Below are 27,927 nucleotides of genomic sequence, written 5' to 3'. Positions count from 1 at the left end.
GATGAAAGCAGCCTATCACCTTGGACTCTGGAAGAGATACAGCACTAACCTGGCATGGCCCCCACAGAACCCAGAAGATACTTGTTAGTCAGCAGACACTCATTCTAAGGCGATTCCGAAATTCCAAAGACACTCTAGGAGCACCAGATTCTATAACATCTCAATCAGTAGGTGATTCGGCTGAGCAGCCTCTTCAAACAAGATCGGTTCTTATATGAAAGGTGCCTTTTGGGAACTAAGGTCCAATTTTCTACTCAACTGATAGTCCTCTGGATAACTTGATATGCAACACATTCTTGAAATCCATAGGAACCTTTTAGTAAATTTTATTCTTGGATTTCCCCCGAAACCAGTCAGATTTAAAAAAAAAATCTGTATGGAGGTGAGTTTTCATGCCTTTTAAAAAACTGTATGATGTCGACTAAGAACAGCTAGAATGAGTAAACTAAGCAAGACCTTGCCGGGTGTTGAGACAGACATTACAACAATAGTACCACGATTAAATAAGTTTTTATTGTCACATTTAACTGCTTTGTCAGATATACATTGTAGGTTTCGGAATGGCATAAAAATAAAAATATTTTCCTGAATGTCAAAATCTGAACAGAGATGGTGATGGCACTTAAAAAAAAATTAAATTCACACTGGTGCTGAAGCCGCTAGAAGGGAGCTGATAAACACTGGAACACATTTGCAGATACAGCGGTCTGCAACATTTCAAATCAAATGGCAGTCGTATAAGGCCAACAAAACTGGAGAGTAGGAAGATACAGACCCCATACAGTAGATATCTGAAGAGTGGCAGTTTTAGCATTTCATTTCCAGTCAGACTAGAGTAAACTTCTCTCCTACAAAATGAAACTGCTTTTCCAGAACCTGGAGCTTAAGCCTCTTTAACAACTTCCTTATTCTGACAGGTTTTAACTAGTCCAAAGGAAAGGCAGCTATAATCCATGGCATTAGCTTCACGGGCTAACCCCGCCATAAATGGGGGGAGGGGGTCTTGTCATTTCCAAACCAGGAGCCTATCATTCTCATGAATGTCTTTAGTGGTTTCACACATTCTGGGCCTAAGACTAGAAAACAAGCAGTAATTAAATAAAAATGTAAGTGCATCCCAACGGAAAGTCTCTACACATTCCACAGCTATCTTCCAAATGTCAACTCAAAAAAGTATGGTTATTCAGACTGAAAATGAATCTTTATTCAATAATCGAGATTCCCAAACAGTTTATTAAATGTCTTTCTTCCACAAATAAAACTAACACTAGGATTTATCAGAAGATCTAAACGAGTTATTTCCTTACGTATGAACTTGGCTAAATCCACTGTGTCTGGAATCTGTTCATCATAAAACTCAGGTCTGGAACATAACTCCTTTCTGTTATACTGCTGTGTGTCCTTCATTTAAGACTCTAGAACAGAGACCATAAATGTGGCTAGTGCAACATAGCAGTCACTGTAATTCCCCCAAAGAAAAATAAGTAATTTATTTCATGTCATACTTATTTGGATGATTACTTACTGGTAATTAGTATTTCTACATTTTTTTTTAAAGGCAACCATTTTAAGTGACAATACATATCAGGCTAGTAGAAAAAAGTTGAAACAAAGCCCTCTCTTTTGATCTCACAAAGTCATGCAGACAAAAGAAGGTACACGTCTGATTTGTTCCAATCAGGCTTCTTGGAATTATCAAAATTTCTTTTCTGGCAGAGATGAATTTGGCTCATCATAGAAAGAAGGTTCTTTGAAGGCTGCTGCTAAACTAGTTTCCCTTTGAAAAAGTAAATTTCAAGGCATGATAGTGCAAGAGGTAAGGTTTTGATTTATAGAACATTTATAGACTAATTGTGCTTAGTCTCTAATTTCCAATTTATTTTAAAGAACAGAAACTACGTTGATAAGTTTCTCTTTGCCTATATTTACCAGTACATCCATGAATCGCACCAGAATTAGGACAATTTGATTATCTTAATGGTTCTGTCGTGAAACCTGCACACTGAGTCCGCAGGCGAGGACCCGTGGACGTGAGGCTCCTACAAGTTCTGTGCCCAAAAGCGCTTGTCCTGGGGAGTCCAGGGGTCTGAGGAAGAAGTTCTCTCCCAAGATTAAGTCCTCAAAAAAACTCTCTCAATGAGCAATTAACACCGCTAAGTGGAGAGTTTCCTCTGTTTAGTTAAATTGGGGAGGTCTGAGTGTTCCTGGAGCCCCCGTCGGGATGCGTCACGGGTCGAGAATCCCTCGAATGTGAGTATTCGCTATTAGAGGGCTCTGTAGGGTCAATCAAATTTTCATAATCACTGTCGTCTGATTCCTCAGCACTGTCTCCGGCTGCTCCTTGAGGAGGAGGAGGGTCTGCCCCACTTCCAGGATATTTCAGTCCAGCACTGGTGGAGGCATAACTGGAGGAGCCCACGGCTTGAGGTCGAGGCATAAAGACGCTAGTTTCCATGCGAGAATGGCTCAGAGTACTTTCTTGATTATTTGGGTGAATATCAGAATAAGGGGGAGGAGGATCCGAGGCCTCTGCGTCTCCAAGTGCACTTCTGCCTTCAGCTGCAAACCCAGGATAGGGCATCCGAGGGCTGAACGCAGGGTCCAAACTTTCAGATGACATCTGTCTGCTTATCATTGCCTGTTGCAATCCTGGATGAAAAGAGGAAGAAAACTGTAACACTCTGTATTTTCACAGCTTTGCATTTCAATACGTTAAATGTTCAACCTGATTGTTCTGGAAAATAGCAACAAAGAAGTGAAATTTATTATTACTATGAATTATTTTACATTTGCATAGTATTTCACAATTTACAAAAGATTTTTCTATACATTAAGTCATTTAAGCCTCCAAACAGCTCTCTGAAGTACTACTGTCATCACTAATGTTATTGTTTCCATTACACAGGCAAAGAACCGGAGCTCTGAAAGGTTAAGTGACTTCACTAAGAGAACAGCTAGAAGTGGGGCCCTGATACTCATAACACAGGTCTCTTAACTCCAGATCTCGTGCTGTTTCCCTCACCTGTTGCTTACTGTACTCAGAGACTGGGGGGACAGAGGATAAAATCAACAGTCCTCACCATCCTCGGCAGTCATCTGAACGTTAATTTTTCCTTAACAGGCCTCACATCAAAAAAAATACTTCTTGACAACAACTTGTCACAATACTCTTAAACATCTCTTTCTCCTTAAAAGTTCAAAGCCCTGGGTTAGGTGCCCAGTTTTCTACATAATAGGCCATAATTTTACTGCATTTTTATGGTGGTAAAACAGAAACAGCCCTACATCTATGAGCCTATGGCCTTTAAATTGTTTTTAAGTACATTTAAAAAATATTATAAAAATGATCTGTACAAAATTTAGAAAAGAAAAACAAAAACTCACCCACAATTCTATCACCCAGATAACACTGTTAAAATTTTGGTGAAAATAGCACAAGATATGGGGTTAAAAGACAGAAACTTTAGGTGTCACGCACCCCAACTTTTCTGGATTCTAGTTTTATTATCGAGCTTTGTGTGTGTATGTCTGTTTGTATGTGTATGTATGTTTGTTTATTTATTTGTTTGTTTGCCACAGCATGTGGGATCTTAGTTCCCTCACCAGGGATCGAACCTGCACTCCCTGCAGTGGAAGCGCAAAGTCTTAACCACTGGACCGCCAGGAAAGTCCCTGTATACATGTATTTAAAATAGAGCTGAGAGGGCTTCCCTGGTGGCGCAGTGGTTGAGAGTCCGCCTGCCGATGCAGCGGACAGGGGTTCGCTCCCCAGTCCGGGAAAATCCCACATGCCGCGGAGCGGCTGGGCCTGTGAGCCATGGCCGCTGAGCCTGCATGTCCGGAGCCTGTGCTCTGCAACAGGAGAGGCCACAACAGCGAGAGGCCCACGTACCACAAAAAAAAAAAAAAAAAAGAGCTGAGATAATATGTTTATACTGTTTTATATCCTAGCATTTTCATATAAGATTATATATTATCTTATGTCATTAAAAATTCACTTCAATGGCTGTACAATATTCCATTATATAGATATACCAGAATGTATTCAACTATTCTACTGTTGTTTATTCAATTACTGTAACAGGTTGTTTCCAAGATTTTGTAATTATAAAGTTGTGATTAATGCTCTTGTGCAGAAATCCCTGTCTGCATTTCTGATTATTTCTAGAATAATGTAACAGTAGAAATGAATCAGACATCATTTACCTGGAAATATAAATTATATGTTAATTTGTTTACAAATATTCTTATTAAATTAGAAAAGGCTAGTTATACCCTTATCTCTTTTACACTTGATATTATTTGCCATACATTTTATAGATTTTACTTACAAATGTTAAATTTGGTGGCATTCATAGAAAAGAATGAAATAATGCCACTTGCAGCAACATGGATTGGTCTAGAGATTATCATGCTAAGTGAAGTAAGTCAGACAAAGAAAGACAAATATCATGTTATCACTTATATGTGGAATATAAAAAAATGATACAAATGAACTTATTTACAAAACAGAAATAGACTCACAGTCATAGAAGGCAAACTTGTGGTTACCAAAGGGGAAAAGGGTGGGTGGGGGGATAAATTAGGAGCTTAGGATTAACAGATACACGTTACTATATACAAGATAGATAAACAACAAGGTCCTACTGTATAGCACAGTGGACTATGTTCAATGTCTTGTAATAAAACCTATAACGGAAAAGAATCTGAAAAAGAATATATACATATATATATAATATATATGTATATAATATATATATATATGTATAACTGAATCATTTTGCTGTATACCTGAAACTAACACTACATTATAAATCAACTATACTTCAATAAAAAAATAAATTAAAAAAAAATCTGGTGGCATTGTAGCAAATATGTTTGTTAGCATGCTGGAATTAATATGATAGATTCTTGGGCCTAATTCTCATTCAACCAGCTGGTTCCTTAGCTTAATGGTATCCAGTCATCCACTGCTATCAAAAACCAGACATTTAAATTCTTTGTTGAGACCCTGCCCATGAATCAAAGGTAAAGTTAAGAGAATTTTAGGTAGCTCTTTTATGAGGTTCCAATGAACACAGGACACAGTCCCTATGTGCAAGGCATGTCAGGGTTAACTTAGTAAGAAACATCACATCCACTGTACATAGATCATATCACTTCTCAGGATTTATTGTAACTTGCTTCAGCATTTCTACCTTTGGTCTTCTCTTTCTTCCAGTTTCAGAGACTTGAGAGGGACACCATGAAAAACCGTACTTCCCTTCTGGAAAAGTCTAAAGACAACTGAATGCCCTCTTCCAAGCAGCCTGACTTGGAGCTTGATGAGTGTAGAAGAAGGCATGTAATTTATTATGTAATTTGATGTTTAAAACCAGACACTTCCCTGATTCTGAATGGTAAAATTAATAGGAGGCTCACTTCTTTCTTGTTCCTTTTCATTCTTCCTCTGAGTGATTTGTCTTCTTAATTTGTTCACTTCTGCCTGACAAGATTCAACAATTCGCTCACTTTTTTCTACGTCTGCACACACTGCCTGAGGGAAAAATGACAACAAGAACAATTAGTTTCAAATCCAAGCACAAGGCATTTCATAAAGACAGCATCGATTATAACCCTGGGAAGAGTCCAGACACTTTCTCGAGTTAAAAAGCAGACACCTAAGGTAGAACAAAATCATGAAGGTTCCAGAGACCAATACTGTTGTTATCCACTGAACTGCTTTCTTAATTATGTTAAGATGATTATGCTATTTAGCTTATACATTCTTAAAGAAGAAGGGTAAGAAGGGAAAGAGTTCATCTTTTCCCTTTCTTACTCATCTTTATTGATATGAAAAGGGAATTTCTGATACCAGTCTGGCATACAGGATGAACAAAAGACAGGAATGAGATACTTTCAACTCTTATTTATAATCAACAATCAAACATCAGATGACACATAGATTTATTTAACAGAAACTACTTATAATTAGGGAAAGTTGAAAAAGAAAATAAGTTTCAAAGTCAAGATTTAATAAAAGGTAACTATTTGAGACCATATCAATGTAATGTAACCACTCCTATCAGGGCACTGGACGTGATACTGGTGTTTGCAGGGCAGGCCTTAATCAACAGTCAATGAAATGTATGACAGCCATTTTGAAGTCCATTAGACAGTGCTGATAGCCTGAAAAGAGCATGGTCATGAATTCAGGACACAAAGCTGTTTTTCATCACATGTTCCTTCCATAGCAGAAATACCAGAAACTGCCTGAAAGTGGGCTGGTCACCAGTGAGTGAGGCTGTATTAAGTTCCCTATGCTGCTATGGGTAACCGTGACCCGAATTTGGAGAACTGACACTGGAAACTGCCCGTTGCATGCGTTCTTCTTTGCCCCAGGCTGAACTCAGTCTGCCTTCCTCTTTTTCAGCAGCTGCCTTCATTCCTCTCTCTATGCCACGGGGCCTTCCTCCTCAAAGCTAGGCTTTCTCCAGACCCGGAACAGCTTCTTCAGCCTTACCACTCTCCTTGTCCTCAAAGGCTCTTTTGTTCTTAGGGTTTTAGAACAAATTACTCCTAAGAACACTTTGGGGATGATGAAAAGAACGTGGGAAAGTATTCTTAGCACCCAGCTCAGGATCTGGCTTGTAGGAGATGTTTCCATAAATATTTGCTGCATGACTGCCGAGGAATGAACAGGCTCCACTGCATCTTCCCACACAGTGGAGGCAGCTGCGGGCAGAGTGAGTGAACTAGAATTAGGAAGCAGAGCTGTCCTGAGTTACGGGTGCCTTTGGGTGAGTCTCAACTTACAGTACAAGTGATGGGACAGCTGTGTTCTTAGCAATACTTCTTTAAATTCGGAATACATTTCCCCAGGAAAAAAGCTGTCATTAAAGAGGTCATGAGTATTTAAAAGAGTGATATTAATTCTGTACTTCAGAGTTTCCACTGAAGGCACATAATGAGTGAGACCAGCTTTCATAGACTGACATGAGCAACTACTCCATACATCTTATATCACTTTGGGAGAGCACAATCTGATTTTTGGACCACAATTCATTTGTCAGTTGGGAGATTATTAAAACTTAAAGTAGAATTAAAAGATTTGGGCAATATAAATAAGATGAATATAGTAAATAAACCAGTTACCTGCACTTTCTCCTGAAGTGCATTATAAACCTGATAAATCGCCCTGATGTCTTTCATTACTCCATCCTTGTCAAAAAAGTCAGTACTAGAAGACAAACAGAAAAAAGATTCACCAAGTGATTAGAACTGCCGTGAACTAGAAGGCACTTTCCCATCACTTCTACCTCTATCTATAACGTAAATGCTACAAGTTCACAGTGACAATGTTTAAGCAATAATGCCCATACCCCTAGAATTACAGGAGAAAGAAAAGAGAATCCATGTTACCGAGACAACTGAAAAATAATAGTGTTATTTTTTCCTAGATCACTCTATATATTTTTCAGTGACCACAGTTAGCTCTCAGAACCTCAGAAATACACATACTCTATCCAAACTTTTTTATCAGTTGCAAAAAAAAATCGTGGTAAATGATTAAAAAAATAAATATTGATAAAAGTAAACTATCTTTTCAATAAGCATAAGATTTTGATATACAGTAGTGGTGGTCTAGAGAATTACCTTACATTTTTCAATGTTATATCAAACGATGTCACACTTCTCCATAAACATATTGGGTTTTTTTTTTGTTTTTTTAAATATTTATTTATTTATTTATTTGGTTGCATCGGGTCTTTGTTGTGGCACCAGGGATCTTCGTTGCGGTACCAGGGATCTTCGTTGTGGCATGTGAGATCTTTCGTTGTGGACTCTTCATTGTAACGTGCGGGCTCCTTGTTGCGGTGTGTGGGCTTCTCTCTAGTTGTGGCGCGCGGGCTCCAGAGCACGTGGGCTCTGTAGTTTGCGGCACGCGGGCTCTCCAGTTGAGGCGTGCGAGCTCAGCAGTTGTGGCGCGCGGGCTTAGTTGCCCTGCGGCATATGGAATCTTAGTTCCCCAACCAGGGATCGAACCCACGTTCCCTGCATTGGAAGGCGGATTCTTTACCACTGGACCTCCAGGGAAGTCCCCATAAACACATTGTTAACAAAAGAAAGGAAAAAACATTCATTTTACCTTTCGACTTACCCATGTTCTTTAATAACTTTGGCATAACTCTGAGAAGTATTTGGCACTGAAGACACTTTATACTCTTGCTGGCTAGTGTTGCCTAGATTGGGAATAGCAAGGGATAGCCTTTGATTATACCTGCAGGGAAGATTGAGAGAGATCATGTTGAAAGCACTGCTCTACTTGAAGAATGGGTCCTGCCAATAGGAGCGTGAGTCTCTGCACTGGGAACTAACTGAAGGTCTCACAGAGAACCTACTTCCACAGACAACCTAGGGTTAGTTGAATTAGCAATTTTTTCCCTTCCCTTAAAGTAGAAACTCAATTGTAAACTCCTCAAGGGCAGAGGTGACGTCTTATACATCTTTTGCCTCTCCGCAGCAACTGACAGAGTGCTGAGGAGGTTTTAAGTGCTCAAGAACCTGATTAATTAATGAAATCTTGCAAATGGCTATTTAACAATTAATAATTATTTTCACTGATATTGATCTAATTTATTCTACTACAAGTGAAATTCTGGAGGGAACCCTTTCTGTTGTTTACAGACAGACACCATGATCATATGATTTTTTTTTTTTTCTTGCTTTAGCAAGTTCACAATGCAGAACCCTCATTAACCAGTAGGTGGATCAATTTTACAATTTTGTCTTTGAAATCTGTGTTTTAAAATTACAGTCAGACTTACAGTGCAATAAAACTGTATTTCTACAAAATGGATTATGGAGAAGCAAATGATGATTTCTAGCTGTTTATTTCTATAAGAATTGATGCATAATTAATGTCTTGCTAACGCTTCTTGATTCAAAAACAATTTTAATTTATATAACTAACTGAAAGGAAAATACCTTCTCTAACCACAAAGAAAACTAGCTAAAGGAGAGTTATAAACACTTTACTTTAAAGATGCTATAAAATGCATATTTTCAAAGTCATAAATCTCAATTACTTGTATCAACATCTTTCCTATTTATGCGAGGCTGGTGGGAACGCTTTATTTACCTCCGATTTGGTCTAAAGAGAACGTATTCTAAAGCATGAGTGGAATTGTTGGCGGTGGAGATGAAGCTGAAGAGAAGGAAGACGAGGTCAGGCACCCCAAGGATGCGGGTGAGCTGCTTATGAATAACCTGCTCTCTGTACGACATCTGCTGCTGTGTGTTTCGCCGGAATCTGTACCACCCAATAACTTTCTGCAACAAAAACAGAAGAAAAAAAGTATTAAAAGTTGCATGAAATCTTACAAATTTAATTCTGAATGCATCCACACAAATGCTGTACACAAATGTTCACGGCAGATTTATGCGCAATAGCTCAAAACTGAAAACAACCTAATTGTCCATCAGCAGGTCAACGGCTAAATAAACTGTGGTGTATCCACACACTGGAATCCTACTCAGTAAGAAAAAGGAACAAACTACCAACAAATACAACACAGATGAATTCCAAAATAATTATGCTGAGTGAAAGAAGCCAGACCCAAAATAATAATAGCATATGCTATAGGATTCCATTTCATATAAAATTCTAGAAAATAAAAAGTAATCTATAGTGACATAAAGCAGATCAGTGGGTGACCTGCGAGGGTTGAGAAGGAGGGATCAGAAAAGGGCATGAGGAGACTTTTGCAGTGATAGGTATGTTCATCATCTTATTTTGATAATGGTTTCATGCATGTATACATATATCAAAACTTATCAAAGTATATGCTCTAAATATACAGTTTATTACATGTCAATTATACCTCAATACAACAATTTAAAAAGTTTAGCTTTGTCAGTTTTGACTACACTGTAACTTAAATTGGTAAGTGAATTAAACTTATAGGCTCTTTGGAAGAATATTCTTCATAATGTGATCTGCTGGACATCTGGGAGACACATGGCCTAAGAGACATCTGGCAGCTCCCTAAAATGCTCCTGGGCCCCACCCAAACCTGGAGAATCACAACCTCTAAGGGTAGACCCAGGAACCTGAATTTAAGATAAGTTCTTAAGTTTCTTCTTATTCATACTACAGTTTGAAAATCTCTGTTGTAGAGACAATTAAGTTAATTCTTTATAAGAAGAATAATCTTCATAAGCTTCTTTTTAAAAAACAAACTCTTGGGCTTCCCTGGTGGCGCAGTGGTTGACGGTCGGCCTGCCGATGCAGGGGACACGGGTTCGTGCCCTGGTCCGGGAAGATCCCACATGCTGCGGAGCGGCTGGGCCGTAAGCCATGGCCGCTGAGCCTGCCCGACCGGAGCCTGTGCTCTGCAGCGGGAGAGGCCGCAACGGTGAGAGGCCCGCGTACCACAAAAAAAAAAAAACCCAAACTCTTTGAGTGAAAATCCTGTTTTGAGAAATCAAAGTAATTTGAAATTGTTAGTGTCATATTAAAACTAACAGTAAATTTAGATTATGTTTTGGCACTTTCACAAACGAAGGAAGTCAACCAACCTTTACTGAGCCCCTGTTCCAGACCTTCAGCTAGCTATGTTACAAATATTTTCACTAAGTATCACAACAACCCTGGGAGGTGAATAAAGTTTTCTGCACTGAGTTCGTATCACATGCAAGGAACTACAGGCAGCAAAGAAACAGTTCCTGCCCTTAAGGAGTACTGCTGAAAATAAAGCATAATTCCAATTATATTAAAGCAATTAATTCTGATATTCTTTAAATATAAAGAAAACCCAAACACTTCTGACAGTGCAAATCTTATAAAAGAGATGTTTTGTCCAAAGTCACAGAGCTAATGAGTGACAGCCAAGATCTGGAACCTCTTTGCCTGTCTTTTCCACTGTACTACACTAACTTTAAAATTCCACATTATTCACACAATGTTGCTCATAAAAGAGTGAAAAGTAGTTTTCCTTAAAAAAAAAAGTGGGTAACAAAAATTATCAACTGGCTAGAGCTACTAACGCCAAAGAGCATGGCACATTTCACTCTGAGTCTCGGCACTCTGTATTTAATGTAGGACTAGCTCCTCTGCAGGACTCGGGTGCATCTCACACACGCCTGCATTCCTGCAGAGGCCTAAGCAGTGCTCAGCCATGGATTCTTCCTATGAAATATTCGCTGACTAAAGAATCTTGCAAGTGGCTACTGGATGGGTACTAATGCTTTTCACTTATACTGACTGTAATTGTTTTATTCCATCTGTATTTTCAGAGAAGCGGGAAGCCTTATAAATTTATTTTGGATATCAACTTATTCATTTGATATTTGCTAAAAAGATAACCCCCTTCATCCTGATCAATGAAAGATGACATGCCAAAATAATTCACATTGGCGACGTCTACAGTTCTACCTTTTAGAGCTAACAAGCTGGTTGCAATGCTGTTGAGAAATGAGGTCACTGATGTGGAAGAGAACACTATGTTTGGGCCATGATAAAAAATAATGAATATCTTTCACTAAAACATTATCTCTGCTGAAGTTTCAGACAATATTTCACAAAGACTCTCCTCTCTACTCTCTGTGCTAGACATTCACTTACATATTCTGGATCCAAAGCAATTATCTCCAATACTGGGCACACTTGTCATCTTTAAGTTCTGTTCTTTTTGGCCTTACGATGATATTAAGACAACAGCTATGTTTATCATTATCTATTTCAGAGCAGGTGCTTTCAAGAAGGCAGAAGTCCTCCTCTCACTTGCTTTTTTGGTCTGAGCCCAAAACCTGAGGCTGGTCGAAACTTTGCAAACACAATATGGATTCTGCCAGAGCAGTAACTGAGCACACCAACGCAACCTTGCTGCACCTATTGGGGGATTTTTCGTACCAAAAACATTAGCCTCTATCTTAAACCCAACCTCTTTTTTTTTTTTTTAAATGTTTTAGCAATGTTGTGGAGTTTCTATATTTAGAGGCACACTTTTTTTAGTAAACATATTTCTATGTATTTTATACATTAATTGCTATTGTGACAAAAATCTTTATTAGCTTGTGTTTTCTAATGGGTAATTTTAGGACCCATTAGGGAACTTTTAAAATTATTATGTACTTATTTTATATGAGTTCAACTTACTGAACTTGCATCCAATTCTTAGGATTTTTCTTTCTTTCATTTTTTATTTGGCTTCCCTGCACAACTTGTGGGATTTTAGTTCCCCAACCAGGGATTGAACCCAGCTGGGCCTTCAGGGTCCTCGGCAGTGAGAGCACAGAGTCCCAACCACTGGATCACCAGGGAACTCCCAGGGTTTTTCAATTATACATTAGGTTTGAAGCCTGCCTAGCAAAGAGTCAGTTTTTGAAACAGTTCCATCAGCACTTTCTTGAAGAGCTGATATTAATTAAAAATATTTTTTGTATGTCAGATACTGTTTAAAGTACATATGTATTTTTAAGCCTAACTTTTAAAAGTACCTTTGTAACTACTACTGTAACCCTTTTGAGGTGAAGATATAACTTTGTACGATTTCTGGAGGAAAAAAAAAAATCAAACTAGAGTCAACTCTAAAGATTTTCAGTCTAAACATTATGTATCATATTTGTTTTAGGGCTAGAAATTTGGATTTTTGAAAAAAAAATCCTTAAAGAGTTTATATTATGTATAAGGTGCCATAGGAAACACAATGAACATAAAATATGGTCCCTGCCTTTAACAAATTCCATGGAAAATAAAACATAATTTCCAAGTAAATTGAAGCAACAAATTCCTGTCTTTAATTGCAAAAGAAAATATAAACATTAGTTTTAGCACAAATTCTACAAAATCAAAACTGAAGATCAGCTTTTTTCAGAATCTTGGCCCCAGGAAAAGCGAAGTTAACTCCGGTTAACAACCTATGATTGGTCTTCTGTGTCTCAAAACAGCAAATCCAATTTTACTTATTTATTTATTTGTTTGTTTATTTGTTTTTATTTTTAAAAATACAACATGATTATATTTTAATACACAACCAAAATACAAAACAGCATAATAAATTAGCAAATCCAATTTTAAAATCCCCAAATTAATTTGGAAATGTGTCCCTATTTGCTACTGAAAAAACTACATGGTAGAGCTCCTTTCTTTATTTATTTTCAATGTAAAATACAATTTAAAAAACCTTATCACATAAAGTCTCCCTTCCTCAGCAGCATCTCTGCTCCCTTTCTCAAAGTAACTACTTTTAGGTTTGGTTGGCTTCCTTCCAGATCTTTTTCTGTACATTTAAACATTCAAACTTTTGTTTTTATAAAAAACAGGCTCAAATTATTTCATTTAACTTCCAGATCTTTCTATGTCATTCATGAGAACCTCCCTCATTCTTTTTAATGGCAGCTTCATATCCCATAGCATGGAGGTACCAACATAATTTACTTAACCATTCCTCCTGGTGGACACTTAGATTGCTTTCAAAATTCTCACTATTAAGCAAAGATACAACAAACATCTTCGTATGCTGGATTAGAAGGCCAAACTGCTGCATTTAAACCTTGGCGCCAACATTTCCTGCTCGCATCCTTAAGTAAGTTATTTATCTTTAGTTGTCTCAACTATAAAATGGGGGTGATGATAACAGCCTCACAGCGCTGTTATAAGGATTAAATGTGTCAGTACCTGGAAAGTGCTTAGAATACTGCCTGGCACAGAGTTAAAGTGTTCAATAACGCCAGCTTTTCATACCTTTTCATGCTTTTGTTTACTTGGGCCAGATTCCTAGAGGTGGAACTCCATATTTAAAATTCTGTTATTGCAAAACTCTCCCCCTAAATGTCTATATCAACTTACATTCCCACCAACTACAGCTTCCCCATTTCCCACCATCTTGCCAACACTGGATATTAGCAATCCTTTTATACTTCTGCCAATTGGATGGACAAAAACCCAGCATTACGTGCTTCAATTTGCATTTCCTAATTGAGAATGAACATCTTTCCATTTACTTCTTGGACATTTGTGGATTTCTTTTTTCTTTTGTGAATTTCCTGTTTATATTCTTTATTCATTTTTTTCAGTTTAAATTTTTTTCATCTATTAAAAAAATTTCCTGGTAATTTAATATAAAGTGAGTGCTCTAGGCAACTGGGCTTCAATAGGAATTTTCAGGGAATAAATTTTAGTTTTAGAAAGTATAATAAAGCTTCATTATCTAAAATACGAAAATAAATGGAATGAGGAAGTAAGGTGGTGGCTGGGGGATGAATATGGACTGCTAAGAGATCCCAGAATGTATGCTTCAGGCAAGTCACTGAAAATGGGGGAGCTGGACCGTGATGCCTGTGGCTGCTCTAACCCACTTTCCCACTTGGGCAGGGGACTGTGTTAGACTCTCTGCTAATACCGAGCACTTCCTGAGTTTGTTATCACCCTCAAAACCACTGCCCTTTTTTCAGACCTATCCCTCACACTTCCCATTTTTCCTGTGATCTTACCTGCTTTCCTTTCTGCCTGTACATCCGACAGTGGTACTGAGAGAGTCCATACATTGGAAAGGCTGTTGATCTACTCTTACTGTTATTTCTTTTTTTTTTTAGTTTATTTATTTTTTATTTTAGGCTGCGTTGGGTCTTTGCTGCTGGGCGTGGGCTCTCTCTAGTTGCGGCGAGCAGGGGCCACTCCTCATTGCGGTGCGCAGGCCTCTCACTGCCGTGGCCTCTCTTGCTGCGGAGCACGGGCTCCAGGCACGTGGGCCTCAGCAGTTGTGGATAGCGGGTCCCAGAGTGCAGGCTCAGTAGTTGTGGCGCACGGGCTTAGTTGCTCCGCGGCATGTGGGATCCTCCCGGACCACGGCTCGAACCCATGTCCCCTGCATTGGCAGGCGGACTCTTAACCACTGCACCACCACGGAAGCCCTGCACTGTTATTTCTGACGCCCTTCTTCAGACACCTTAGGAATCCCACACTGATTATTTTTATGCACAGGCAATCTTTTTAAAGCTTTTTTTTTTTTTTAAATAATACATGCTTCTAAACAAAGGCGTTTTGTTTTCTGTTTGATAAGTTGAAAGCTTTCATTGGTACTTTTTTCCCTCAAGTGATGGTTTAGTGACCAATCTATTTTCTGGAATTAATATACCAAGGTAAAAAAGTAAACCCCATACATGGTACAGTAAATTATAAATGAGACCATCAGACAGTGCTGCAGCAATAAAGCTTTGATTCATTTTCAATTTTGTTCAGACTTGCTTACCATGTATACACATTCAGAACATCATATGCATATGCTGACAGAAATGATAAACACATGGCCTTTTAGAAAAACATCTATGTTCACTGTTAATTGAACTTGAAGGAGTAACATATCTAAAGATGTTTGACTGCAATTTGTATTGTTAAAAAATATTTTCCCTCATTATAAAATTAATGTATGTGTATTAAATGTTGGCAAAATTATTTTTTAAATTACATAATGGGAAGATAGAACCACCCAGAATCAACTCAACTATTGTCAACTTTCTAGATTATAGTTCATGTTCTTTTTTTTCTTCTGACTTTTGCATAATGGAATCACTCTAAATATCCAAATTTTGTTCTATTGATACACTGTAAACATCGTGTTACATTTGCAATTTACCTTTAAAATCTACTCAACAGAATTCTTATATATTAACATCAAATCTCATTGTTTCATTTTACATTCATTTCTGGTTTTAAGTTTGGGTGATAAGGATTGATTTCCAAATCAGACTGGGTGACAAATAGAACATACCTTTCTCCGATCTTTAAGAATCCTGTCCAAGCTCTCTTCATTAACTTTGCTTGCATAGTCATAAAAACTGGGTTTTTTTAAGAGAAAAAATATTTTATTAAAATCACATAGTATTTTGACATGAATATGCTTAGTAACATGTATCTATGGGTCATCTAACCCTAAAAGTTGGTAATAAAGATACAATTGCTTGTCTGCAATAGGTATATAAAGAGAAAACAATCTAAATGCTTTACTGATATATCTTTTGCATCAAAGACTACTCAAGAGACTGCTACATTCAAAGGGTATTACTTCCATAAATGGGAGGAGCTGATAGCAAGTAATTATAAAATATGTGGTTTCAAATGGCTGTGACATCTTTTTCTTGTTTCTAAGTATCAATTACCTATGGGGAAAAAAAGAACACAGCAGCTCATTTTCTGAGAAATGAAGAAAGGAAATGAGTATTTGCTGAATCCTTAATAAGACACTCAGCTGCATGCTTCCTTGTGTTAATTCATTTCATCCTTGCCTCAATGCTGGGAGATAAGTACTAGTTCAGCCCAACAAGTCAACATGTTTTTTGTTTTTTTAAAAAAATTAATTAATTAATTAATTTATTATTTTTGGCTGCGTTGGGTCTTCGTTGCTGTGCGTGGGCTTTCTCTAGTTGTGGCGAACGGGGGCTACTCTTTGTTGTGGTGTGTGGGCTTCTCACTGCGGTGCCTTCTCTTGTTTCGGAGCACAGGCTCTAGGCACACAGGCTTCAGTAGTTGTGGCACGCGGGCTCAGTAGTTGTGGCTCGCGGGCTCTAGAGCACAGGCTCAGTAGTTGTGGAACATAGTCTTAGTTGCTCTGCGGCATGTGGGATCTTCAAGGACCAGGGATCGAACCCGTGTCCCCTGCATTGGCAAGCGGATTCTTAACCACTGCGCCACTAGGGAAGTCCCAGTCAACATGTTTTATTCCCATTTTTCTAGATAAAGATAATGAGGTTAAATGACTTGCCCCAAATCACAGAACTGGTAGATGGAAGAGTTGGGATTTGAAGCGAGGTCTGACCAGCTTCAAACTGAATGCACTCACCCTTAAACGAGACCAATCTGACCTGAATCCCATGATGAGCAGTCCAGGCATAATGATGTGTGGGCTTTTCTACCCCTGGTCATGGTTTTAGGCATGCCATCCTCCTCCCCTCCTCCTACCACCATAAGCCCAGGCCTATAAGGCAGGAAGGAGTTCAAGTTAAAGTAAAAACGCTGAACTGTGAGTCAGAAGATACCAGCTCCAGCTCCGTTCTGCCTCTCACTGTATGATCTTGGGCAAGTCACTTTAACCTACCTGGCCACCATTTCCTTTTTGCAAAATAAAGATTTTGGAGTAGACAGATGATTTCTAAGATTTCTATCAGTTCTAAGAATTATGAGTCTATGATTTAAATTATGAGTCTACGTTCTGTTACTACTTTGCTGACAGTGGTTTAAGGAAATCCTCAGAAGGGCAGGGCAGGGCACACCTAGCAAAGCTTTAGATGGTCAGGGCCAAACAGGACCCATTCTGACCCAGACAGAGGCTGTGTGTGGACCAGGGCCTGAATCATTTCATTTGCTCTGAGATTCTTTTCCAATGAACTGCTGGTTCCTTGTCTTGCTTCCTGCTCCTCTTTCAGTTATGTGTAAATCTAAGAGATGAGGTTCTCAGCTACTTTGAGGCTTAGTTCACAGGTAACAATCCTCTGAAATAATGGGCAAGTGTGTGCGGGAGGGGTGGGGGTAAGGTGGGTGGTGAACATGGTGCAAGTCCCCATGGGTTCTTGAGTGCAAGGGGGCTGGGTGTTTGGGTCAGCTGAGAATGGGAGCAGGGTCAGGGTGAAAGCTGCAGGGAACACACAGCAGGAACAGCCAGGCACAAAGGGTGGGCAGGTGTTAAAGAAGGAAGTGCTGACCAAGAACGCCGAATCCGGCTAGTATGAGCAGCAATGCAAGAAAAGTATTGGCCTGGCTCTTGGGAAAGTAGAAGAATAGGGCCTCAGGGAGTTTTACGAAACACAGAGTGGAGCTCATCATACCTGCCATCAGGCGGAAGGGTTTGGGGCTGAGAAAGCAGAGGCCTGCACTGCGGTTTGGGGAACAGAAGTCCGGTGTCTGGGAGATGCTGGCCCCTTTCTCCCTCACCTTGGCCTCCGTCAGTCTCTCTGTCCTTTGCTTTCTCCCTCTGAACATCTCTCCTCCTGTCTTTTTCTCTTTCTGTCCTTTAGTTGGTAATAATATTCAACTGGTGTATATTAAACACAAAAAAGTAGGTTTTATGTTCCCTTTCCTTACATTTTAAAGTTGAACACTGAACACTTTTTATCCCTCTTAACAACACCAATTATTTTATCTATATGCGATCCTTGGTTAACTTCCTTCTCTATGGATGAAGAGCCCTTGCTAGAGGGGCTGGCATAAAGGCTTCCATTCTAAACCACTGAGGCCAAGATTTATACTGTCTCCCTTCTCCTCTTCCTAACTTAACACAGTGCCACACACACATCTGGCACTCAAAAAATAAGTGAATTTGGATGCCCTCAGTTATAACTTTACAGCCATAATCACATACAGGTCTAAATTCACTAGTTTTCAATCAGTTAATCTTTTACTAAGGACAAAAAGCTACAAAGAAGGATGTGGCTTACCTAAAAAGTTTTGAACAAGGCTGATGGTTGTGGATTTCTGTAATTAGAAAGAGGAAATACATCTCAGTTAATCATGTAAGATACAGACAACTATAAAACAGTTCAGGATTTAAAAAAAATTTTTAACCAAAATCTCAGACAATAAAAAGACAGTTTTCCTCTCCCGAACAGTGTGTACACTAGTGAGGGCAGTATGTCTTTTTAACACTGAAACCCAGGCACACATTCTCAGGACAAAGTAGACTGGTGAATGAAAGTTCTGGGTCCATTTGTCCAGGTGTGATGAGCACACATCTGAAAGCTTTTATTCAGGAACAGGCAGCTATTGTGTGCCCTCATTAAATCTTACCTATTTAAACAAAGCCTAAGAGGAAAAAGGAATCAATGCCTGGAAGCATTTGATCAAGGTGGGTAAGAGCTGTGAGGACAGCTTGGGGAAAGGAAGGCCTTACCACCCTACTATCAGTAACCTACTAACAACGAAGGACAACTGGGCCAGGTGTTTTGAAGGGGAAGGGCGGAAACTCTGAAAGCATATTAACCCTTTCAAAGATTTTCAGTACCAAGGGAAACAGTCATTTATAAGGCAGATCCAAACGGCTTTCTAAAAGATTGCGGCGATTAATCATAGAGAACAATTTCTTCAAGCTCATCAGGGGGCTTAGGGTCTGGGTTGCTTTATAAGACCATGGGACTAATTAACCACTCAATTCTATTAACAACATGCTCCTGGACAGGGAATCATCACCTGCTGCTTATAAAGCCACAGCCACAGAGTTCCAGTCTGCAATTTTAACTCAATTAATATGAAACCACAACCTTGAAGGACACCAGGCTATGCCCATTAGCTTCTGTACTGATGTGAGTGCTGCCAAAACACAGACAGAGATGCCAGTACTTCCACAGGAATGAAAAGCTCATTTGCCTAGTATAACTGTCGACATAGTGATGCAAATAAGAAAACCTCATCTAGAAATATTTCCTTCTTTTATCACCAAAAATGACACGGTATACCACCAGAAGTTATTTCAGAGATACTGTTAGTAATTAGAATATGGAATGTCTGTAGTAAAAATGTCAACTAGAGTTCAGGGAAAAGAAAAAAAAAACCTCTTCTACCTTAAAGGAAAGAATATTTTGTTCAAGAAAATCCCTGGAGTAAATTCTGAACTCTGAATATACATTCCTGTCATCAATCCACCCCAGCAGACTTCTCTCATGATTTGCAACGTGGATTAGAAGCATGTTGAAGATATGCTCTAGATATCATGTGGTATTTTCTAAAGGAAGTTAAGGCTTTCTCTTACAAGATTTTGCAATACCTAACTAAGCACTCCATGGAGAAAACAAGGGGATGCTCTCAAACACAATAAGGTGCAGATTGGAATGAAGCTGGCGGGCACAATAGCTGATAGATAGACTTCTGGAAGCAGGGGGAGGCAGGACAGGCTTGCCTCGGATTCTAGAGTCTCTGAAGCCTCCAGAGCTCATCCATGCGGTGGACCCCTCTTCACGTACGCATGGCGTCTCTGCCCGCATTTCTGTAAAAATCCCCACTGGGACGTACTGCTGTGCTTGCCTAGCTTCCTGTCTCTGCTTCTCCTGCTGGTGGGTGAGCTGAACAGCTCCTGTCCTTCCCCCTTCCGTTCTTTCCAGTCACTGCTGCTGCATCACCTTATTAACTAAGGGAGCTCCCTGTTGCTGTCTCCTGACCGCTCCCAGCACTAAGAGCGGACGACTCCGCTTCAAGTGAGTGAGCACAGCTTTAAAAATGAATATGTATTCAAAACAAGTGTTCAAAATGTGATATTCCATATAAAGTCCTCCTTATTGTGTAGAGTCAAGGAAAGGTGTCTGTGTGTGGATTCAGACATTTCAACAAATAAGAAATTTGGTCAATTTATTTTATTTAAAATATCTTATTCTGGTGGTTAAACTGTGCCAGGAAATTTCTTCACACTAGTGGTATGGAATACTTCTCATGGCACATTACCTGATGTTTTGCCTTTCAATCCAGGTTTTCCAGAGTCTTTGGTTTACATTTTCTAATATGTATTTATTTTTAAAAGAAAAATATTACAATGATAATAATACATTTAAGATAATACTAGCAAATACTCTGTTCATGAGATCCGTGACTATTTCAAACAACGAATTGAATGTAGCTAATAAATTAAACATTATACAGCAAAAGAAGGTTGTCATGGCACTGTATTAACTGGGACTCTCTGTTGGTTCTTCTCCATATCTACAGTACCATGGAAACTGGTATTTACTGCAAGAACCGGAAGGTGTATGAATCAAAGATACAGTACACTATGCTGGAGAATTTTAGTTACTTTCCCATTCTATTTCTTTAAAGATAAATAAACAGCCAGAACATTCATCAGAAATGCTACTTTTGTGGTCACACCAGGCAAGAGAGCTCTTTCTTGCACGGTTTTCTGTCAGGTATATCTGGCAAACCTGCATATACCACATTAGTTTTGAAAACCCAAGCACAAACAATGAATAATTGCACAGATGGCCAATGAAACCAAGTTCTCTATTTTAGGATTTTAAAGAGTTAAGCAAAACAAAACACAAAAATAAACCATCAGTGAAAGAACAGCCATGCAGCAGTATATCAGGTATTTTTTCAGCAAGTCAGTATATTGTGGGGAGGGGGCTTGTCTGGCTCTTGAGGAAACAGCTGTCTCGTTTCCCTCCAATCCCAACCACCTCAGTCCTCACCCGGCCTCCCAGCCCAGGTACTAGAAGGCTAGGAGAACAGGCTGAAGTTGATGATTTGGTCTCAATATAACCTAACCTCCCAGCAGTACTTCAAACCACAAACCACTCACCTTCACACAGGCTGTATTTTAGTCACACAGAAACAGGCCAGGCTCCCTGTAAGTTTCATGCACTCCCTGCACTGGGATCCCCTGAATGTACCCTAAGTTTACCTCCTGTATGGTGTCTTTACTGATTTAACCCACTAGCAGTGGGTTTTTTTTTTCCCCCAACTCATGAGATTTTCTTTGTTCCTTCCTGACAGCACTCGTCCTGCACCCTCTGGTATTTCTGTACGCTCGTCTTATCCTCCCCACAGCCCTGGAAGGCAGGGATGCATTGGACATTTCTCTCATTGCCCAGCGCAATGCCTCTCGCAGGGACGTTCTTCAATAATTGTTGGCTGCATAAATGAATAAAATGACCCCCGCTCTGCTTTGAGTATCAGGATATGCTTTTAGGTGAAGTGCTCGAGGTGCCGCTGAAAGGACTACGATCCTTCTTTATCAAAAGGAGACTGCTCCAAAGAGGGCGGGTGACCTACAAATGCTCCTTCGTCTGCCCCAGCAATCGCCTCCAAATCGACTGTTTGGCTTACTCCTCAGAGGCTGTGTAGGTTTAACAAATATCTCCTGTAAACAAGTGTAAACATCTTTGCCAGATCCCTCCAGGAAGGACCAGCACAACACGTGCTTTCATTATAGTGTGAGGTGATGCCGACAATGGGCACAGCCCGAGGTGCAAACTCGAGGATCACTGTGGTTGTGAAGAGACTATCACGTGTAATTCCACACAGCCATTCATAGGTCAGACCAGTCAGTGGGTGAGGGATGGCTTCACAGGATACCTGAACTTATAGCTACACACTGTGAGTTTACACTGACTTATAAAAACATTTCACATCACTTACTAGTGCAAATAATTGGCATTGTGACTTCAGTGCTTTTCTATGTACTCTTTTAATATACCATTAGGTTAAAATCAGTTAAAGGGCCAAAGAACAAAACAAGCAGCATATATACAAGAAGAGCATTTCTAAGGTCCGTGATAAACTCACTCACCAATGACTTGCAGAAGTTCTGTGCTGCTGATTTGGGAGTCGCTGATGCTAAAGGTTTCCTCTTGTCTTACCTCTCCCAGCAAAAATCCTTCCTGAAAGCAATGGAAGAAAATAGCTGCAGCTAAAAATCAAAGGGATTTTTACTGGAATTAAGAGGAATCGAGGACATTGTTATTTTTTATAATAACTTTAACAATAATCCAAATAAGTCTGCCATGTAAACTACTAATCCACAAACCAACAAGTAAGACTAAAGCAATTTGAGATTTGGCTATTAACTGGATTGTTCGAAAAAAGGATTTCCCGACAAGATGAAATATTATTTTAATCCCTTCCCCTAAAACCCTGTTTTTTCTGAAGTGAAAATAAGGAGAGTGAATTCATCACCTAAATCCTACTAAGTGTAAGAACCAATGTTAAAAAAGCTCAGGAAGCAGAAATATTCCAAGGTTGTTTTCTTGAAACAGCATGTAATTTATTCCATTGTTTTAAAAACATTGCTAATGGGGGCTTCCCTGGTGGCGCAGTGGTTAAGAATCTGCCTGCCCATGCAGAGGACACGGGTTCGAGCCCTGGTCCGGGAGGATCCCACATGCCGCAGAGCAACGAAGCCCGTGCGCCACAACTACTGAAGCCTGTGCACCTAGAGCCCGTGCTCCGCGACAAGAGAAGCCACCGCAATGAGAAGCCCGCGCACCGCAATGAAGAGTAGCCCCGCTCACCGCAACTAGAGAAAGCCCACGTGCAGCAACGAAGACCCAACGCAGCCAAAAATAAATTTAAAAAAAAACACACAAAAAAACATTGCTAATGATAAAAGTATAAAGAAGTTGACACAATGCACAACCTAACCGCTCCTGTACGGGCTGGCATGGGAAATGAGCATTCCAGCAAATAAATTTAACATTACATGAAAGTTTTTCTTTAATAAATGCTGAGGTAAATTTATTTACACCTTTGGAGAACATATACCACCATCATCAATTCTGGATTACTCAGCATATAACCTACTGTTTTTGAGCACTTGCTGTAGTGTTCAGCACAAGCACAGCTGGAGAACATACACTCTAAATGTCAAAATAACTTCCCTGTCGGTGGTGAACTAATAGGCTGTCCCAGACTCCCCCTCCCCAGTCATCCACATGGCTTGCTCCTTCCCTCCATTCCACTCTTCACTCAAATAGCGCCTCATCCGAGAGGCCTTCCCTGGCTAGTGGAACAGAATCAGAGTCTGCCAGACACTGTTCCCTTTACCCTGCATCCTTTTTCTTCTTAGTCTCCTCACTATCTGCCATATTTCATATTTATATGTATTAACAAATGCCTGCTCCTACTAAAATATAAGCTCCACGAGAGCAGGGACTCTGTGCTTGCTCACTATGTATCTCAACACCACGTACAGTGCCCAGCACACAGGAGGTGCTCAATAAATGCTGCTTGAATACATTTGATGAAACAATGTCCTTTCCATTCTAGGTTGACCCTTCTAATCAATTAAAGAAGCTTCCTAGTTTAAAAACATTCCCAGGGGACTTCCCTCGTGGTCCAGTGGTTGAGAATACACCTTCCAATGCAGGGGACACGGGTTTGATCCCTGGTCAGGGAACTAAGATCCCGCATGCCGCGGGGCAACAAAGCCCGCGTGCTGCAACTACTGAGCCCGTGCACCACAACTAGAGAGCCCATGCTGCAACTACAGAGCCCACAAGGTCTGGAGACCATGTGCCACAACTAGAGAGAGAAAACCCGCATGCCACAACTAGAGAGACGCCTGCGCGCCGCAACAAAAAGTCCCGAGTGCTGCAACTAAGACCCAACGCAGCCAAAAATAAATAAATAAATATTAAAAAAAAAAAAATCCCAGTTGGAATCTGTGGGGGTGAGGAGGGAGAAACAGATGTTTTTCAGCATAGCTTTTGTATTGGATAAGGTGAGTGGAGTGTCCTAAAATCCCAAATCATCATGTACAGGGCATCTCTCAAACTTTAGTAATATACACACCCCTCTTTCAAAAAAAAACCTCTCTCAGAGCTAGAGTCCATGACTACTAATCTGGAAAACACAGACTAAAGAAGCTTGTTTTATCCTATGAAAGTCTTTCAGTTATGAGTTCTTATTACAAAAAACAAGCTTTGTCTTTGTAACAAGTTAAAAACTTTTTTCTTTAATCAAAGTGGAAAATACAATTTAAAATTCCTACACAACTTTAGACTTTAAGAACGTATCTACAGATTCCTAGCAAATAAAAATGCAGGACATGCAGTTAAGTTTGAATTTCAGATAAACAATGGATAATTTTTATGTAATAAATGCGATATACTTATACTAAAATATTATTTACTATTTATCTGAAATTCAGATTTAACTGGGTGCCCTATATTTTATCTGGCAATCCTACCACAGGCCTCCGTTTGAAAAAGTCAACAGTGATATCAAGACATTCTAAAGCCGAGCATAACATGAATGCCTATTTATCTACTGGTCTGGATTATCTGAGCCACTGTTACCTTATAACAGTAGGCAAATTATACTGTGTGGGCTAAACCCAGCCTAACGCCTGCTACTGTATGGCTTACAAGCTTAGAATAAGTTTCTACACTTTTAAATTGTTGAAAAAAAATAGAAAATAGGAATATTTCATGACATGTGAAAATTATACGAAATTCAGATCTCAGTGTACATAAGTAAAGTTTTATTGGAAACAGTCATCCTAATTTACTTATTGTCTATGGCTCCTTTCTCCCTACAACAGCAGAGCTGAGTAGTTGCTACAGAGACCACATGGCTCATGAAGCCTAAAATATTTACTGTCTGGCCCTTTACAGAAAAAGTCTGTTAACTCCAACTCTATTGAAATGAGTGGTTTTAAACTAATTTCTTGCCAGGGCAAAACAAGAACATACTACAAAAACAAATTCTTGGTTCTTCAACTTTAAAATACATGAAATTGAAATTACTTTAAAGTATTCCACTTACATAATTGTGGCAAGGTTAATATAAGCAGGTATCCTCGTATAAGACACAAGTTGCAAACTATTGTCACTGGTGAAAATTTCTGTGAAGTCTATCTAGCACCATGCCTGGCATAGCACAGATATTAAAGAGATAGCTCTTGAAATAAATTAATAACAATCTAAGTAACACGGCCGTCTCATTGCAGTTTGTAAAGAAACTATCCACTTTTCAACAGGTTGCTTATTCTTACAGTAATTTTGCCTTATACATAAACTGTGATATTACTAGGCACCCCAAGGTCTAGAGAGGTTAAGAAGCATTATTGTGAACCATATTTAATACTTCCACAGGACACTAGAAGTGCCACAAACTACCTTTACATGGAACTGCATTACATTATTAAATATCTGTCTGCAATATCAAAGGTGTTAGTGTCCAGAGACAGGAGCTGCCTCTGGAGAAACCCGTGTTGTGTATACTCCTATCCTTAATCCCTACTATCAAACTGAAGCGAGGAACGGCACAATAATTTAATGCCATTCAATTTAATGGAACCACCTCTACATGAAATCAGTTTTTATTAATGGAAGCAAGGAGTGCAGAAGTGAAACCAAGTCCAGTTCCTTCTTCTGCAGTGTATCATTTTGCTTTGTGATGACTACACAACCACAACAGTCCCCCCCACTACGTTTATTTAATGAACTTCAATAATTCACTACTAAAATCACTTAAAACAATCCCTCAATTTGGTGGGCAAGTACTTAAAGATAAAAATTATCTAGTTTCATAAAGAATTTCCATCCAGAGGCCAGTGACATTAAAAATGCATTTCCGATCATTCATACGTAGGCCTGTCACTTCCCTATTTCACTGCGACTAGTTCCGTGGTCTTAGAACCTTCGCCAAGGAACTGAACATGCAACTTCAAGGCAAAGAGACCCTACACCTAACACTCCTGGTTACATCTCCATTTTCCATCGAGGAGAAGAAAACACACGATCGTAGCTAACAAGTACGAATAGTGACAGCCACGGTTTCCCTCGTCGCAGCCCACAACAACCTGTCAGACCAGCGGGCGCGGCTGGGCGTCTGCGCTCCTAGACTAAAGCCGGGTCTCTCGGCTCCTTCCCGACCCCAGACTCCCCTCGCAAGTCTAGAAGCCTGCCTCTCAGGGAGGGGCAGGCGCTCGGTTTCCACTAAGCGACTCCTGACACTGTCGGTGGCCGGCCGGGAAAGCTCTGCCAAACGGGAGACTGCCGTCCCGGGACGGCCAGGCGGCGGAAGGCACCGAGCGAGGGGGCCCATCTCGGGGGCGAAGGGCCCCGGGCAGCAGGAGTTCGCTGGCGGCGGGAGCCTCCCGGGTCATCAGTTAATCGGGCCAGCCCGGGGGGGCGAGCCGCAAGTGATCGCAGCTTGGCCGCAGGCGTCGGCCTGAGACCGAGGCTGGAGGCCCCAGCAGCCGCGGCGGGGGGCCCAGCACCTACGTGGTCGGCGTTGCTGTTGGCGCTGTGGAAACACACAGCGCTGAAGGTGTAGCCCGAAATGGAAGCCGCCATGATGGAAATCTCCAACTCCCCCATCATGCCCCGCGGAGGGCACAGAGCCTTCCGGTCGGCCCCGCCCCTTGGCATCCTGGGAAATGGAGTCTTCAGCGGGTGAGGCCAAGGGCTCTGTGCGCCGGGGAGCGAGGGCTGAGAAGTGCAGGTTTACGCGATCAGAACCGACCCAAGCACTGTATCCTCCCCGTGGGTCTCGTGCTCTGCGCATCCCAGACACTGCCTCTTCTGTATAGCTCTTGGTAGTTCCCCAAACCGTTTTTTCTCTTTACAAACGAAACTTTTAGCATTAAAAGCCAGCATTTGCCACGCTCAAGGATAAAAGAGGCAGTTGATTCGGTCAACTGTACGGTTTTGTGTTTGACCTAGAAGTAACATGATGTGATTTCAATTTTCACATGACCACTCTGGCTGCAATGTCCAAAATATATTGCCGGGGAAGGGAGGCTATCACAATAATCCAGACGCTGGATGACAATGGTTTGAAGTGAGATGGTGGTAACGCTGGAGGTTAAGAAGCAACTGGATTCTGGGTACAAGGGAAGACAAATTTAATGAAAAATCATGGAAAGAAGATTTAAAAAAATCAACATAAATAATGGTGAAAATGAACTACAACTAACCTCAGGGAAGGAACTAACCTTTCCAATCATTATTCTTCAATTTGTTCAATCTTCCAGGTTCAAAACTGGGATTTTAATCTGTCAGAAAGCTCCTTCTACCACACTTTTTCCAAACTCAGCAAACAGAACTGTTTCTTGACAGTTGCACAGGCCAACAACATTGGAATATTCTTGATGCTCCCTTTGATCGATCAGCAGTTTTCAAAATATATCCAGAATCCTACAACTCACCATCAGCATACCCATCACAGTGGTCCAAGCTATCATCATCTCTCTCCCAGATCATTGTAACAGCCCCTAACTCAAGGGGTCTGAACTGGAGGCAATTCTGCCCCACGGGTCATTTGGCAAAAATGAGACATTTTTGGATGTCACAACTGGGGGTGGGGGTAGGGTGCCACTGGTATTTAATGGTCAGAGGCCAACGAAGCTGCTAAACACCCTACAATGCATAGGACAGCCCTTCACAGCAAAGAATTATCCCCCCCCAAATGTCAATGGAATGAGGTTGAGAAACCCTGTGTTCCCACTTCTGCTTTTAACCCTTTCC

General features: G+C 40.2%; 1 protein-coding gene across 1 annotated transcript; it reads right to left on the bottom strand.

Moving 5' to 3' along the window:
• Positions 1-494: 494 nt before the first annotated feature.
• ABRAXAS2 (abraxas 2, BRISC complex subunit) lies at positions 495-26,781 on the bottom strand. The gene is made up of 9 exons (XM_060125494.1): positions 26,683-26,781; positions 22,245-22,335; positions 18,412-18,448; positions 15,753-15,819; positions 9,122-9,312; positions 8,141-8,260; positions 7,135-7,219; positions 5,422-5,536; positions 495-2,649 (listed from the first exon to the last, which is right to left on the bottom strand). The coding sequence occupies exons 1-9, from the start codon at positions 26,779-26,781 to the stop codon at positions 2,180-2,182; spliced, it is 1,275 nt and encodes a 424-aa protein (XP_059981477.1). The 3' UTR covers positions 495-2,179.
• Between the last annotated feature and the right edge of the window lie 1,146 nt (positions 26,782-27,927).

This window comes from Lagenorhynchus albirostris, chromosome 16 (assembly GCF_949774975.1).
Source record: "Lagenorhynchus albirostris chromosome 16, mLagAlb1.1, whole genome shotgun sequence".
Lineage (NCBI taxonomy): Eukaryota > Metazoa > Chordata > Mammalia > Artiodactyla > Delphinidae > Lagenorhynchus > Lagenorhynchus albirostris.
The sequence above is the reverse complement of the archived record's forward strand: the minus strand, read 5'-3'. Positions and strand labels throughout refer to the sequence as shown.

Excerpts from the sequence above, each read along its gene's own strand:
- ABRAXAS2 (XM_060125494.1), bottom strand. The coding sequence starts at position 26,781 with ATGATGGGGGAGTTGGAGATTTCCATCATGGCGGCTTCCATTTCGGGC. Across the intron at positions 22,336-26,682 it reads CCAACAGCAACGCCGACCAC|GAAGGATTTTTGCTGGGAGA; the intron begins GTAGGTGCTGGG and ends CATTGCTTTCAG. Across the intron at positions 15,820-18,411 it reads CCTTGTTCAAAACTTTTTAG|TTTTTATGACTATGCAAGCA; the intron begins GTAAGCCACATC and ends AAAAAAACCCAG.